Here is an 18,331-nt window from a genome sequence, read left to right on the forward strand (position 1 = left end):
AATATCAATTATGTGAGTGCGTTCCAAAAGTCGCTTCGCAGTGATGACTTTTCTCCTTGTCTGTGCGTATGTGTGTGTGTGTGTACATTATGTTATGCAAATGTCCAATACAGACAGGAACGAAGCTGGACTTCAACTTTCAATTCAGTAGAGATGTTTAATGCACAATAAAGACGGTCCGCGTTACATTGTAACCGGTTGTTGTGCTCAAAGGTTGGTCAGAGTTATGCTGAGTATCGGATAATACAGGTTTGTATTACAACGTTAACAATAGAGCAACAAATGATTTTTGGTTGAACAGTGTTTAGTGGGATTGACAAGTATAGAGAACATATGAAACACTATTCATCAAAAAGTAGGCAAACAGTATTCGTTGAAAATATTAGGAGCAACCTAAAGCTATTAAAGTACTGAGGGACGTTATCACGTGTAAGATACATACAATTTATCGATCACAAATTTTTACTTCGAGCTTTCGGGAAAATGCGTAGGAGTATTGATCTATGCCTTTTATGACTTAGGCAGGCCATTTTCAACAATTACTGTAGTGGAGTGTTTCTATATATCTTTCTGCCATAATCCACTGCGGAGCGACTTTTTGAACACACTATAGTTTGTTTCGTATCTTTTTCTGTCCATGAATTACATTACCTACTGCAGGCTTCATTTGTTTCTAGAATGAATAAGGAAATACATTTCTAATTTTAATTAATTATTTTATAGATACGCAAAAGACAATAAAGGAGTAACGTTGAAACTGATTCCACCGCCAGAAATGATTCGTGTAATGAAAGCTAAGCCACGCAATATAGTTGCTCTTCCGGACTCTGATGCCAGCGGTTGGACTTCTGGAAACGTCAATAAACCAATGTAAGTTATTTTTCAAAGAATATCAGCATGTTTTAATCATTGATTAAAGATTTGTACTGTGTGCAGTCAGCTCCAGTAAGTTAGTTTCTTTCTGTGGATTGAATTGTTAGTTTCTTTTGTATCTGTTGACGGAGACAGTAACTGTGATTGCTTTTTTTTTTTTTTTTTTTTTCAGGTTTCATTAGTTATCGTAATGGAATTTTAGACTTTCATATTCATATATATATATATCCTCATGAGATCATAGTCGTAACAATTGACGGGCCAGAAGATTTTAATTTAAACATAACTCGATAAACACAAGTTTGCACCTCTTTTTATGTTACATACAGAAAATAGTGGATTGTAATATAAAGTCGTAGGGATCTTTTCGTACTTAGTAGCTGACAGTAGTATACACAACAATCTCTTTGGTAAAAATTATAAGTAGTTTGAACTTTCGTTAGTTGATTAAGTAGAGTTTAACGTTCCTTTCAGCAGCTAGGCTATACGAGACTTGATCCTACAACTTAACGCGAGATCCGAATTATATGAACTCCCAGTGGGAAACGAACCCGGGTCTTCCGCGCCGATATGTTTCGTAGTATTAATCTTCATTTATTTATTTATGTTATTATTGTTCTAAAATGGAATGTTCAATAGACAAAGCTGGGCAGTTTGTGACGAGAATGAGCTTCCCAAGGTTTACGTACTCTTTAGGTAACATTAGGTCTATGTTGAGGAATTCATTATCATCTCAGAAGTGTTCTTTTTTATTTATTTTATTCTTCTGAGTATTTTTTATAGAAGTTGAAGTTTATAGAAGCTTCTTGCCTACTTATAAGAATTTTCCCTTTTAACTTCATATATGTTCCTTCATTAGAAACAGCAATTTCGTCACGAGGGAGACCAATAAGTAACGCATATAATTTTTTTTCACGCGATGTTATCCTGGTCTTGGACGTGAAAACGTTCTCACTGTAACCGACAGTTCTTCAGTCAGGTGTACGTCTAGCGGCAGAACAACAAATGCGGCGCTTGTGTTACAGTAAGATCACGGAGGTGTGGTTCATTTTTTTGTGGTTTAATAGACAAAATCCAAGTAAAATTCTCAGGGAAATTTTGTGCGTGTATGGGGAAGATTGTATGGACCATAGTAACATCTTGGGCCATAGTAACGCTAATAACCATAATAACCAAGCGATGTAATTTTTTTAAAGAGGATGGAGGCATGATGGTTTAGTGGTAGAGCGCTTACCTCTGGTGCGTGGGGTCCCTGGTTCGATTCCTGGCCAAGCAAGTTTATGGTGAACAACATCGTGTCCGTGGGTTTTCTCGAGATACTCTCGTTTCCTCCCACTTCCTCATTTCACCAACTTGTCCGTCATCGTCTCCCTTAGCCTAAGCAGTATAATGATGAAACGTTAAATTGAAATATTTCATTTTCTTTGAAGAGGGACGTGTAAACCTTGCGGATTTGCCACGTGCGGGGTATCCAGTAACAGTATCAAGCGAATAGTATGACAGAACCTTTGAAGAATCAATTCATAAAAACCGACGAATTCATCTTCGAACAATATCGAACATGCTCTACATTTCGTATGACGGTGTGTGATGTGCAAATGGCACTAGGAAAGTTTTGTAATACGACACAACAATGTTTCGCAGGAGTCTGTTTCTTGGTGCATGCTGAGACATGTTTATGTTCTTCATTAGCCGTGATAGTCTAAAGTGCTTGCTATGGCATTTTGGTCACGAAATGAGATACGAGTAATTTTGCGGTATAACTTCGCGCGTGGTTTAAATGTAGACCAGTGCTTAGAAGAAATTACTTTTGTACTGGGTGATGTACGTCCACATCGTACGACTGTATTCAGGTGGTACAAAGAATTCCAGAGGTAAATTTCATATGGTGGACGCTGAAAAGGAGGGAAGGCCACGAATGTTAGTTACAGAGGAAAATATCACTGCTGTTAACAAAATGCTTGACGAAGGCAGGCGAGTGACCTACCAGCAGATTGAGGATACCTTAGGCCTAAATGCACAGGCAATTCGTTTGATCCTGCATGAACCTTTGCACGTGAAGAAACTTTGTTGTCTCTAAGTGCCATATAGTCAGACAGAAGAGCAGATGACACGACGTGTGACATTGTGCCGGGAGATGCTGCAAATGTTTGGTAGAGCGTGTCGATTTGTGAACAACACCGTGACAGGTAACGAGACTTGGTTGTACTATTATGATGTATTGACCAAGACTCAGAACCAAGTTTGGGTATTTGATGATGAAGATACACCTGTAGCTGTCAGGAAATCCCGATCAGTAAAGAAGAAAATGATAGCTGCATTTTTAAATCGAGTGGAATTATAGAGCATGTCTTTTGGGACATACAGAAGACAGTCGCAGCTAAGTGGTACACTGAATAGTGGCTACCTAAAGTCATCGAATCTATGAAGAACCTACGATCAAATTCACGGATGGACACCTGGTTACTCCATCATGACAATGCTCCAGTTCACCACACAAAAGCCTGCACCGAATATTTGACGACTACAGGACTGAAACTACTTGAGCATCCTCCTTACAGTCCAGACTTTGTTCCATTTGACATTGCGTTGTTTCCGTATTTAAAATGAAGCTGAAAGGGATGCGGTTTTCAAGTGATGAGGACCTTCTGAGGGCGTGGGAAAACGAGTGTACTTTACTCCCTAGTGAGACTCGACAAATCTAGTTTAACGATTGATTTCGGAGGATGGATAGTTGTATTGAATGTGGTGGAAATTATTTTGAAAAAATAAATAAATAAATAAAAAAGCTGTATTACAAAACTTTCCTAGTACCCTTTGTACATGATAAATTGACATTTCGTAAAAGAAGTGCTCGGTGGGTTCCAAAGACCCTCATATACGTCTATAAGGCGCAATAACTGTTGGTTTATGGAATGGAAACACACCAATTCTCCACCATAGAAGAAACTCAAGTTGACTACAATATATATAATATATCAGTGTATTCTGGGATATGCAGTTTGTTTTCCTGGTAAATATTCTAACATGCGGAGCCAGTGTGAATGATTCTTCGTGTGAAACAATATTGGCAAAGTTGTATCGTGAGGTTCGTGGCGAACACTCTAGTATTAATGCCTTCATGACAATATATGCCCCCATATTATTGCTTCTGTTCGTGAGAGACTCGAGTAGTTTGGGTGAGAGGTTCTCGAGCATGCACCGTACAGTCCTGTGATCTGGCACCTTCAGGCAATCATATTTTAAGCCGATGAAGAAATTCTTGGCCGGCCAGTGTTTCAATTCTGATGAAGTCAGATCAGTTGTGCGCAGCTGGCTGTACTTCCAAATACGGATTTCTATGGACAGGGTATTTTGAAACTTGTACCACGATGAGAGAAATACGTTGAAATTCGGCGGCTGTGTCGAAAATAGCATTAATATGATCTTCTAGTTAGTACATATTCTTGGTAGTTATCTATTACACTTTCTTTGTAAATTGGTGTGTGTTACTTATTGATCCGCCCTCGTAGCTTCTACCACGTACGATATTTGCTATTACTTTTTTTTTCTTTCTTTAAATCAACGTTTAAATAGTGCTGAAGCCACAAATATTGGAAATGCGAGTGGAGATTTTTTAAAACTCACAAGCTTGAAAATAAGTTGCATGCTTTGAAACGGAACTCAAGTAGGGAAGAATATCAGATACTTCGATGGGGAATACTTAAAAGATAATGACCTGAAAAAAAAACGTGAATTCATCATGGCATTGAACACACAAGCATACTAATGAGGGGGAAAGTTCAAAAGCTGAGAGGATGATGACGCAAACTTTCTGTAAACCCAAAATGCATCATGGAAATTTTTGCGCAACTCTTCTTATTTAATATCACAAACACAAGAATCAACTCGACGATTTTTGCGCCACATAGTCGCAAAAGAGAAGGTATTCAGTGACAGAAAGAGCCTTGCTTCTTTGAACACCGCAATCTACGTTTGCATCTTTCAGCTAACTAACTCTATGGCCTATGGAACGCGGAGGTTCAATGCTTGTTCACTAAAGCTCTCCATTGAGTTCTATCCTTAGCCAACTGGATCCAGTTTCTACTTTGTATTCCTATTTCTGAGATATCCATTTCAATATTGTTCTCCGATCTCCACCTAGGTCTTCCTAATGGTAGTTTTCCGACTGGATTTGCAGTTAAAACTTTGCAAGCCTTCCTACTTTCTTCTATTCTGGCTAAATGACCTGCCCACCTGAACCTCCTAACGTTGAAGCAGTAAACAGTATAACAGTATAAATTATGCGTTATTTGGTAAACAGTATAAAATTATGCAATTCCTCGTTATGAAATTTCCGCCATTTCCTATTCCCGTTCTTTTCGGTCCGAATATTCGTCTCAGGATTTTATTCTTAGATACTTTCAGTCTGCGTTCTTACCTCAGATTAAGCGACCATGTTTCGCAGCCATACAGTACAACAAGCATCTTTCAACATCACAATTTAAATTTGCATCTTTCTGCATCACAATGTAAATGTGCTTCTTTCAACATCACAATGTAAATGTTCTTCTTTCTACATTACATTCTAAATTTACTTCTTTTAACAAGTTGTGTTTTGGATATTAGTTATTGAGATAATTTTACAATATGTGGCCAACATATAATTTATGCTTTTTTTAATGTTAATTAAGAATCCATAAATATGTGAGTTTAGTATATTTATCTTTCTTTTTGTGCTTGGAGCGATTGAGAATGAAAGCAGAAGCGAATTTCGAAAATACTTTTGCCGGAATAAATACCTTGAAATTGTAACACATTATTAAGATAATCACATTATTTAGTTAAATAAAATGTACCAGACGGTTTCATTGTTTCTCAGATCGATTAATTTATTTCGAAATTATTGACTAAATCAGAGTTTCTCAACCTGGGGGTCGTTAAGATAAGCGGAGGAGATAAAAGTATAATTAGAATTAATATCGGAAAATATTTTTAAATATTACTTTAATTTTGTTCTGATAGGTATATTTTTATTTTTATACATACTGTTAAGAACAATAAAAAATAGGTCTACTAAACATTTTCAGCAAGTGCAGAGTTGTTTAAACATCGATTTAAATGAAAGAGGTACGATACGAAACTAATGAGAACTGCATATTGAAATACCGGAAAATTACAAATGTGACAAATCCTGCCTATTGAAATACAATTAAAATTGAAAGCTAATAAGATACTTGAACGTGGTGTGATTTCACTAGTGCGGCAATGTTCGGTTCAATCTTCGTGACGCACATTATCAAGTCATTTAAAATACTCAATAAAGTTTTTTTTTAACCAAACTTGGAAATCACTTTATTTTTTATCATATGGCCCAAAATTAAGGGAGATATGAAATTTTAAAATTTTCAAACGGCCTCCATTTCGAAACAGTATGACGGATCGGATTTGATATTTGAAATATGAATGAACTGACCAAATTTGGTTTTAATCCATGCGCTTTTAGGGAAGTTACTGTATCCACTATATACAAGAAATGGATTCTACTATTATAGAAATAGTTGCATATCGTGAAATCTTTGCAGTAGGTATATTAAAAATCCCATACAAGCTTATTACAAAGCAGAAATTATAAGTGAGCCGCTGGCAAGAGAATGTGATAAAATGGGGATCGTGATAGGAATTAGGTTGAGAACCACTGGACTAAATATATAAAAAGTATGGGAGTATCCACTTCTTGGAGACTAGTGGAAACATATCGTCCTGCCTAATTTTCTTTGTTAATATTTCGATTGTAAAGTGACTTTAGCAGCATTACTTGTACTTTAGATAATAGATGGTATAATTAATGTGTTTAAATTGCATAGACTAGTGTTGGCTACAGATATGGACGCATATCAATAATTCATAGTGGTTGAAGTGGTGAGTGTTTTGTGACTTCTTACATAAGGCAGTTAACAATAGCATATTCCCAAAAGTGGACTTTTGTAATCATATGTATAGTTAATAACATAGATAACATGTTGATAAGGTCTTATTAGTGTAAATTTATTTTAAATATGTATATATTTCCTGTTGTGATATAGTAATTTTTAATAGTAATTTAAGCATCTATTCCGTCTGTAGGATTCTACCAATGCTGTCAACTTCTTCATGGTGTGGCACTGATAAGCCAAGCACTTCTAAGACTCCTTCTGCGAACGAATGCAAAAGTGAAGAGGAGATGAAACTTGAGGCAAGTTTTACAATTAGAAATGAAATCTGTAACTTGTGTTCCATGATTATGCCATTTAGGCTAAAGGAAACGGATGATAAGTGAAAGTAAGGAGATTCTGAAAGAGTGGAATGAAAATGTGTTGGGAAAGTGAGAACCCCGAGAAACCCACGGACACTATGTTGCCCACCACAAACTTACATGACCTGGGATCAAACCAGAGACCCTCTCTCACCAAAGGTAAGCGCTCTACTCCTAAGTCACTATGCCCTCTTTTACAGTAGAAATCGGAGTAGAAGTTGCTTTCAATTTCTGAGAATTCGGCCAATGGTGCAAGTAGTTATATACATATAGCATTCATGATCACGCTTTACGCATAATATGTAGCTCACGTAAAAATCATAAACAAGACCAAGACCAATTACTTCAGGAACAAAACATGTAGCTTACGTTTGTTGAAATGAGCTCGTTAATTATTTGAATCAATTAATAAATTCAAAGGATTATTGTCATATGTTAACGTTTGGATGTTTACACTCATTTTATGTAATATCTCCTTTCCCCCCTCCCCTCCATACACAGACACTTAAAATCATAATTCGTGTTTTGTTTCAGCAATAATATCATTAACTAAATCCTCGGTCTCATTCTTTAAAAATGCTTTAACTGCTGCTTTATGGTACTCTCTCTCTCTCTCTCTCTCTCTCTCTCTTTTTTTATGTCGTCTTGAATTATAAATTATGTTGATATTGTGGATTATCAACACTGCTATAGTGCGTCCAGTAAGAGAACGTCTCTGACAGCTCGCAGTGACATTGCCACTACTCGCGTGTCAAGGTTTTTTTCGGTGCAACTGTAGTGGCAATTTAATTAATGGTATAAGACAGAGTGATCGTGGTTGGTAACACTAGTATCAAAGTAGGGGCTGCAATGCCCCACCGCATGTGATAAGAAACGTCAGAGACCATCTCTTGTTGACCGTGCTATAATAAAACCGAAAGAATCAAAAGTTTTGTGAGCTAACGTACTCACATTCTAATTGTTTAGTTGTTTACTCTGTGTAACTGCTATGTTTTGTTCCTCTAGCCTACATTGCTACCATGCTTTAATTTGTAAAACTAAAATTAAAATTGAGACGGAATATTCGGACCTAAAAGGGACTGGAATGGGGAATGCCGGTAATTTCATAACGAAGAACTGCATAGCTTGTACCGTTTACCAAACATTGTTAGAATCATCAAATCGAGGAGGCTTAGGTGGGCAGGTCATGTAGCCAGAAGGGAAGAAAGTAGGAACGCTTTCAGAGTTTTAACTGGAAGTCCAATCGGAAAACGACCATTTGGAAGACCTAGGCTCAGATGAGAAGACAATATTAAGATGGATCTTGCAGAAATAGGAATACAAAGTAGAAAGTGAATCTATTTGACTTAGAACAGGGGTCAATGAACAGCTTTAGTGAACGTGGCATTGAACCTCCGGGTTCCATAGGCCATAGAGTTAGATAGTTTTAGTTAGTTAAATTAAAACTAAAGTTAGTTACTAAATGTTCTTTTTTCGCATGTATCAGCGCGTAATTATACATGGTGTGGCACTTTTGGTTTTTAAAAGTGTGTGGTTTTAATGTGATAAGAGATAGAGAAAAAAAGAAAGCATATATTTCGTAGGAAAACTGAAAAAGTTTTATTAGTATTACTTACATGTCATTCATTATGCAACCTGAATTCAAATTCTCTACATATATTCTGCAAGACAGAAACAAACGCAATCTGAATATGGTCCTGGATTTCACCAGAACCTTTTCGCCAGAAAATACGATGTCTTTTACATATCTTCAGAGAAAAAGTCTAGAGGGGTTATATCAGAAGAGCGTAGTGGCTAGGGAATTGGCCCACCACGTTTAGGATATTCCGTATCAATATACTCCATCACTATCAACGCACTTTCACTATCACTATCAATATGTATCAACGCACCAAACATTGAATTTGGGACTGTTCTACATACAGTGTGGATTCTCAGGTTCCTATATCCTAACATTATGCCTGTTAACACTAGCAGAAAAGGGAAAAGTTACTTCACCTTTTAAAACATCGTTCGATAGAAAATTATGGTCATTATCAATCTTGCACAGAATTTAATTCGCTAATACAGGTCGTTTTGGCCTGTCGTTAGGTTCAGTTTCGTGCAACAATTGCACCGTATACGCACATGAACGTAATCTTTTTTTTGTGCCACATCGTATATTGTCAACTCTGGAATTCTCAGCTGCCTGCTCGCTGAGCAAATTGATTTTCTCTGGATACGACCACTGTCAATAAAAATTGTTGCTACACTTCCTGTTGATAAAAATTGTTCCTTCCACGCCTAAATACTGTTACGTGATAGAGGATCATTGTAGGGTAAACAGACGAAGTTTCGTTGCACTTGAACAACAATTTTTGTTTCTCTAAATCACCACATGCATTGCGTCTTTTCAAGTTCCGACGAAATTTTTCGTTTCGGCAATACTATCACCATCACAGATAGTCATACAAGTACGATAATATGCTGAATAAAAGTTTTTGAGTTTTCTTTCGAAATAGATGTTTACTTTTTTTTCCTGTCTCTTACCATATTAAATTCACAGCTTCTTAAACATCGACAGTTCCATTTCAGACACGCAGTATTTACGTGAAGGTTGTTAATTGAGTTCAATTCAACTCCCATTGTCTATCTAAGTTGCTTTGTCCAAATTCAGTTTTGGAGCTTTCTTCCTGATAAAATATGACTTGTATACAAAGCTTTGCATTAATGATCAGTGGATGAGAAAATACATTCGGGTGTATGTGATTATAATCAAACATATATTACTATAATAAAAGGATATAAAACTAGGATAAAAAACTTGTCAATGACGGCAAAGATATCAATCAATCAGTTTCAGAATCATCCGAACACTTGAGCGACACCAAACATTCGATCAAGGAAAGTAAACCTTACGTAAAACTTCATCATTAGTGGCAAGATCTGTATACGAGTCATATTTTGTTAGGAAGAAAGTACCGAAATTAAATTTAGACAAAGGCAACTTAGATTAACAATGAGACGTAATAATTAGGAATTCAAACTACAATTAACAAACTGCACGTAAATATAAGTACGCACCGAGATGTTCGCAAAAAGAGGGTCTAGCTCTAGTTGTATGTTTATTTACAGGGGTTGTACTTATTTGTTTACTGCAAACGAAAGTATGGCAACATAGCAGGGTAGCAGAAGAAAACGTGGCAATTACTCAATGTAAATAATTAATATAAACACATTATCTTACATGACTTTTGATTCGTTTAATTATATTAGTACTGGTGATGATCCATAAAATCGATCTAATTTATAATTCGAGATAAGGCGAAAGTCAAATCAAGTCAAAAAACTTCTAAAGAATCAGTCCGAGGAAGTTTGGAGGACTTGAGCTAACGGAATTATCGGTAAAACAAGATAGAAATTCAGGTAAAAGAAAAACGTTCCTATGTTACAAAGGATTATTAATTCATTTTGTTGTTTCACATTGAACGTGAGTTATGCTTAATGGTTAGTGGAAATTATTGTAGGTTTGTTTGATACGTATGACTCTATTTTGTTAGATCTAGCACTAAAAGTCTTTGATTGTTAAGGACAATGTTTCTCTTTTGGAAGTTAATCAAACTGTGATACTCTTTTAAGTTGTGATTATTTCTGGTTTGAACACAAAAAAAAAATCAAAATGTGAAGGGCTGGTCATGAGTAATGTTACCACCAATAGCATTTTTTTTAAAAATATAATGTTAAATTATTTTAAACAAAATATTATTAAATAGGAATATTATTAATAGAATATTATTAAATATTATTATATAGGTATTTTAAAATATATTATTTTAATTTTTAAAAAATATTGTTCTATATACGGTAGGTATTTTAATCATGTATAAATCAAACAACAGTTGGAATTAGTAACAGATATAAATATTGCACATACACTCTAACTAGAACAGTGGTCTTCAACCAACTGCTCCCGGGCCCATGCGGCCTGCCAGCTCAAAGTTTGCGGCTTGCTGAAACACATTTAATAATTAGTAAAACGCGAAACACTGAAAGAGACTGATTTGACGTGACTTCATTGAGAAGGCAAGCTAAATTGTAGACCAAGAAATTGCTACGCGTTCAGAGCCTTTTACTGACAGGGAATTCATCCAAAAATACAGGGTGTCACCAGTTGAAATTCTCTATCCTGAAAAGGAGAAGAAAGAAAAAAAAAAAATGAAACTGAGTTTGTTCAATGTTATTGTGGCAAGAACAACGGAAGATTGTACATAGTGGGTCATGAAGTGGGTGAACAGTATATCCTCTCCTTTCCAGAACCGGTGCCCGTACATAAAATGCACTGAAAGAATATGCTTCTCAATTCATTTATTACTCATCAGCTGGTGATGAAAGTTGCCGTGTACGTTATACAGCGCAATTAGGTATCTTCGTAAGGAGCATTACAAATAATAGTTTTTGTTCTTCTTCTGTCAAAAAGTACCACGAAGGGCAATGATATTTTTAATGCTGAGTTGCCATCCTTGAGGCGATACAACTTGAGTTGTCATCGTTGAAGAAAGAAAAAAAAAAAAAAACGATGTTATCACTGATTCGGTTCTTGGAGTAATTGGAAAGAATAAAAGTTTTGTCACATTATTGCGTAATGAGGAAAGTGCGCTTGCAAACAAACAGATGGTATCCTATCATTGCATTTTGCACCAGGAGAAGTTTGTGTGCCAAACGTGTGAGTTTCAAAGGTATTATGAAAGAGATTGTTAAAATTGTGAAATTCATAGATCCCAAGGATTGAACCAGAGACAGTTGTCAACCCTTCTTAGTGATATGGAGGCAGAATACGATGACGTATTCTTTACAGTAATTCGTAGATTAGTACAGGTAAAGTGCTTAAAAGATTTTTTTGATCTTAAGGATAAGTTAATTCATGGCTAGCAAAAATGGCGGAATTGAACAATTTAATGATCCGGAGCGGATTGTTGATTTTCCTTATACAATGCACCTCAACGATTTGAATATCAGACTCCAAGGGAAGAATGCTTTTGTCACCCATCTCTATGATTATGTGAAACCTTTTGAATTTAAACTACACGTGAGAGAGAGTCAGCTTAGAAATGGCGAACTCACACTTCTTAGCACTGTCAGAGACAGTTCGAGACAATTAGAAGTATGCTGAAGGTATCTCAGCGTTAAGGTCTAAATTCGCCATAAGGTTTCTACATCTCCGGTCACACACCAACTGATTTCTAATATTCTCCAGCTCTTTCACTATAGATGTCAAAGATGCTCCAGGAGACATGCGAATGGAACTTATTAAATTGTATCGTAATACTGAACTCCAAGAAGAAGAAGAAGTAGATGATGATGATGATGATGATGATGATATGATGATGATGATATGATGATGATGATGATGATGATGATGATGATGATGATGATGATGATGATGATGATGATGATGATGATGATGATGATGATGATGATGATGATGATGATGATGATGATGATGATGATGATGATGATGATGATGATGATGATGATGATGATGATGATGATGATGATGATGATGATGATGATGATGATGATGATGATGATGATGATGATGATGATGATGATGATGATGATGATGATGATGATGATGATGATGATGATGATGATGATGATGATGATGATGATGATGATGATGATAATAATAATAATAATAATAATAATAATAAAAAAGAAAGTAAAAAGAGTCAGTGCGTGAGTGTGTGTATAGAAAATAATTTTTAATTTTAAAAGAGTAGTGACATAAGAACATTTTATTTTGCTTTTTTTCGTATATTGCATTTCTTACATAAATGTAATAACAAAACTAACATTAATTCAGACTTGAATATTGTTTTTCCAACAGTTATGAATATATTTACAATTTATATTTGATTCTAATGAATAACATAAAGACTATCAGTGTCTAATATTCTGCAAAATATTGCAACTTTCTTATTAATCTGTATTTTATATTTAACCTGAAAAGCGATCACTAAATACATGTGCACTGAATCATATTGAATTGTAATATGTTATATTGCAACTTCCTCAATGGAGGTGACCGAAATCGTTCCGTATGTGGAATATAAAAGTGGCTCGCTAAAGGAAAAAGGTTGAAGATCAGTGCTCTAGAATAAAGATGACAATATAAAAAGAAAATAATGTATTTTTAGACCTATTTAGTACGGAAAGAAATAACCTACGAAGTTATTATAAGTAATCTATAATAATAATAATTAGAAACACTCGTGATATTCAGATTCATGAAAGTGGTATCAATAGGAAGAGAATAAAGAAGTTTGTTTCACATCAAAATAGTTTTCAACATGAGAGATGTGTATTTAACACATTGTTGATAGGCTATAGGTTCAATACTTCGTGCTTGACGTAAAAGATTTCCAGTTGTAAGAACAGTTATTTTAAGTATAACAAGTTACATTTTGAGAGAGCAACTTGTATAGTGTCAGATATGCCTTTAAAATAAAAACAACTTAAATGAATTTTTTCTACAAAGTTTTGAATAACACTAGAAAACATGTGTCTTCTGGGAAGAACATCGTTCGTCTACGGACAGTTAATGTTTTATTAATTTATTTATGCATATTTCTGGGCACTACCAACATTTGTTGCCGTAAGCACGTTACGTGTGAGAAATGCATTCCTCGGCGAGCACACTATCCGGGAAGGGGTACGGAAGAAAGGAATAGGGAGAAGAAGAAAGAAAGTAGTCTGAGACCAGAATGTTAGATACAATCCCAACATTTGTCTGGTGGGAATGAGGAAAACCCACGAAAGACTTTACTCAGGATGGCAGGCCTGAGAAATCTGTTCCACCTTTTCGACAGTGTCTCCACTAGGAAACAGTTATTAATGAATATAAATGAATCACTCTACGTACAGGGTGAGTAATACACTGACAAACTGAAGGAAGTGATAATAGATATGAAATTAAGCAGAAAGTGTCTAATGAACAGGGTTCAAAAGCAGAACCGTGAGAGGCGTTCAAAAGTGGTGGATTTTGTTTTTTTTCCTATTGCACCAGGCGTTTGGGCTCCATACTAATAAGGCGCCTTATGTTAAATGAAAAAAGCAACGTTACCAGTTCAGCAGATTGTTCCCTTGGACTCTAGCTATACCAACAATACAGCATTGTTGAAAAAGAGATTCGAGGTATTTTAGGTTCCCTCACAGAAAAATGTGTGCGTTCCTCATGATATTTTTGCATCTACTCACGTTCCATTCGAGCAATCTGCTAAACTGGAAACGTTGGTTTTTCATTTAACATTGGGCATCTTGACCACTGTGGAGCCCAAACGGCAGGTGCGACTGGTAAAATTTCACCATTTAGATTGAAAACGATCTATTTCCAAGAACTTCCCTTTGTTTCCATTTTTTGTCTTTACTTATAACAAAGTTCGCCTATGGCCCAGAACTTTTGATACACCCGGTATATTGTAAAATAAATACTGTCAACTCTAGATTACTAAACCTTTTTTTCTTTCAACGTAGTTACTGAACATTCGTAAATTTTACGATTCAAGTTTATATATCTTTTGGTATTAGGATCTATATTATTATATTTTTTTTTTTATCTGGAAATTTGTTTGTTTATAGAATTTTATAGACAACAAGATTATATACCTTTGGAATACTTTATTTAAAGAAATACATATAAAATCTATGTATATAACTTCCTACCAGTATACCTGATTTACAGATATGACGTCATAAGGAAAAATTTCACATATGTGAGCAAATTGTTTTATTGATATTACGACTTTATAATTAAAAAGAATAAGAACAAAGCAACTAACAGACATAATATTAAGCATATAAACTTTAAACGAAGTTATTAGGTAGATCGTTGAAAAGCGTCATCCATCTGTTTCTTCCTGAAATTTCTATTTCAAAATCTGGGTCGTCCGTATCTTCTACATAATCTTCTTTGAGTTCTTCTTCATCATTTCTGTTTTCAAATAATGTTCTATCGTCAGCATCGGAAGTTACGCTATCTAACAGTCTTCTTATTAGTTATAATAAAATAGCGTCGTCAAGTTATAATAAAATAGCCAAAGAACTTCTAAAGAGTCGCTCAAAGAATCAAAAATTAAGGTAATTACAAACTTTCGTAAAAATTACGAATAGATATTCAGCACAAATGTAACAGAAGCGACAGACATGGTTCTCAAACCAGAATTGGTCTCTGCAATGTGAGTTAGGAAGGTACGGGAAGGAGAAGATGCCACACATACACAATTCGGTAGATACGGCAATGTTGGCCATGCTGTTTCGTAAAATTTACGACTGATTCGTGATTATGGGTTAACTAGGAGCTAGTATGTGTTGTTTGTCTTCTGATACTCTTGTTACACATTATTACTTGTAAATTAGATAATATAGCAGTAAAAGAGGTGAACTCCTTTTGTGCACGTGGTCCCAGGTTTGATTCCCAGTGAGTGAGCATTAAAATTTGAGTTCATTGCAGTGTTTCAGATTCCACATTAAAGTGTAAGTTCACGTCTCGTGTAGCCTCGATGCTGAAAAAGAACGCTAAACTTCAACAAATAACGACAACGATAGAAGAAGACTTTTCATTAAGAAGTCAACTATTTGATATTCGACTAACTCCATTAAGCGTACTTCCAAGAAGTTACCTTAATTTGTTATTCTAGTTATGAACATTTATATCTTTGATCACATATATATTTGCATTTTCTCCATCTTATATCCTAACTCCCTAAGTTTTGTTTAACCAGATCGGTACATAACTGCGTAAATTACCTATAACTACGAAGTACTTCAAACGTCATCTACAAACCTATAGAGTCCTTACACATCAAGTAATTATTGTCTCAACAACAACAGACTGCTACTTTTAAACATTGTTTTTAGCTATCCTGTATTACATCAGTGTCATCATCATAGGTATTCTGCCATTACTAGTAGGTCACTTGCCGCAGCTGAGAAGCTTCCATGCTCAACCATCTTCCGCTAACCTTTGCGTCTTTACGTACGATTTTTCAGTTTTGATATCGTCCAATAATAGTAGTCTCCTTCGCCCTCTCCCTCTCTTTCCTGCCACCATACCCTCCAGCACGTGCCTCTGATACAGTTCCGTCTTAGCCAATGTATCGACCAGTTTCTCTTCCTCTACCTAATTCTCTCCATTCTTCTTCACACCCACATTTCGAAAGCTTCGAGCAATTTTTCATCATTTTTGCGTAATGTCCAGATTACATCAGTGTAATTCTCACTAGATCCTAAAACGTAACAGAAAATTTGACACTTGAACTTCACTCAAGCTTAATCGCTTAGCAGTTCTAGATTTTCAAACTAACTCATCCTCAGGGTGGATTGATTTAAATCACGATTTAACTCAAGATTTAAATCACTTGATTTTTTAAAATAAAAATCGTTGATTTAAATCAAATTCCAAAATAAATTAATTTAAAGTGAAAATAAGTAAAAATTCCGTCTCTGTTCTGTTATTTTGATTATGGAAGATGCTCATAATAAAATGAGACTTAAATGTATGTACAGCACAGTATGAAAATGAGTGTCATGCTGAGGATAATTAGGGAAAATCCCGTTTTGAACGGGTAACGGGTGAATTCTGATTTCTTCTCTTCATAACATAGGTTATATCCAACGAGAGATCACTATGGGAATTTAAGACGAAAATTTGTTTGTGTGCGCGTCTGATTGTTTGTTCCCAGATAATAGGGGTGTATTTATAGGGGTCGGATTCCCTCTCCGAAACTGAAATTCTTTTCAGATTTTATAACATTAGACGAAATATATGTATTTCGTGCCGCAAGCTAGTTCCGAAGTCTGTAACTTATGTTAAAAAAAAAAAAAAAGTGTCATGTTGATAAACGTTGCTATACTTCTTCCTTCATGCTAAAGAAACATTGTTTGGGATTGAAATAGGTTAACGATTGGGGATTAATTCAAAATTCAACACCAATACTTTCACTTAAGTGCAGTTAAGTGCATAATTATCAATTAATTCCTAATGTTTTTTTCTTCAGTTTGCCACTTGTATTATACGAGAAGAAATATTTTATTTAAATAAAAAAAATGATTTAAATAAAAAAATATCAACAAAAATGATTTTAAAAAAAGATTTTTTTTTTCATCCTGCTCATCCTAAACCTTATATTTCTGGTCCTTCAAACTTGTAACTTGTAGATATTAAAACCAATCTTAGCACTTGTGACACTGCAAAACTCCAGTGTCATTTAATATTGCTTTATATCTTCTCATTAGAAGTAAGAGAGTTGAATTTTTAAAGGAAGCATGCATCGTTTGTTATAATCTAATTATAATCTAATTTTGTTGTACATATTTCTTTGAATAACAACGCGGGTAATTATTTATGTTTTATCTTTTTTAGTTGACGCTGTATAGAGAACTGGTGCAGCTAAGAAATCAGTTGGCTGTTGAGAATGAATGTATGCCATACATGGTAGCCAGCAACAAAGCTATATTAGATCTAGTAAAGGCGAGACCGTCTAAAGTGGAAAATCTCAATAGAGGTAATATTTTCATTTACATTTGATACAATGTGCAAGATACTTTTTATTTGGTTTTACTTTTCAGGATGGCGACAAATCTAGAAAATCTTTAAAAATCAGGCAATTTAACGAGACCGGGAAAAGTCACGGAATTCTACTAAGATTCAAGGAATTTAGAATAATGACATGTTATAAATATTAAACCATTGAAAATGAAAATTCTAAGATTAATTCAGATGTCGTTGAATGCTTGTTTAAAAGACTTACCTGTGTTTTCCTTTAATAATGTGTAACAAAGTTATGTTCTGTAGTTTTGTGCATTATCTTTCGCTTTCGCTTGTGCAGTGGAATGTCATATTGGTAAATCATCCCCAAAATACAGTTGTATCAACGATTCAATGGGAAATTAATTTTCGATGGACGAATAGTTGCAATATTTTTTCGATTTCGTTCATACTAGTTTCGATTTTATGGCGTTTTCTGTCCTGCATTAAATGAAGGTACATAATCACGCAAATGAAAGGATTTCGGAGTTACGGATACTCATATATGGCTTCTGTGTTTTTATTGTAATGTCTGATTATTTCGCAAAGAGATGTATTTCGGAAGTGCTTATGAGTTTACGAAGACTGTTGACAAAGTTGTACATCAAGGTATGCATTCT

The 18,331-nt window shown here is 35.0% G+C and overlaps 1 protein-coding gene across 4 annotated transcripts in view; it reads left to right on the plus strand.

Annotated features, from left to right (window-relative positions):
- The window catches only part of LOC145671337 (bifunctional 3'-5' exonuclease/ATP-dependent helicase WRN-like), a 141,657-nt gene that overhangs the window by 95,265 nt on the left and 28,061 nt on the right, over window positions 1–18,331 (plus strand). For all 4 annotated transcript variants that reach the window (XM_081740352.1, XM_081740354.1, XM_081740353.1 and 1 more), the window contains exons 14-16: window positions 724–870; window positions 6,979–7,087; window positions 17,547–17,688. In XM_081740352.1, coding sequence (XP_081596478.1) covers window positions 724–870; window positions 6,979–7,087; window positions 17,547–17,688 — 398 coding nt within the window. The remainder of the gene's footprint in view (window positions 1–723; window positions 871–6,978; window positions 7,088–17,546; window positions 17,689–18,331) is intronic.

This window comes from Thermobia domestica, chromosome 15 (assembly GCF_964235325.1).
Source record: "Thermobia domestica chromosome 15, izTheDome1.hap1.1, whole genome shotgun sequence".
Taxonomy (NCBI): domain Eukaryota; kingdom Metazoa; phylum Arthropoda; class Insecta; order Zygentoma; family Lepismatidae; genus Thermobia; species Thermobia domestica.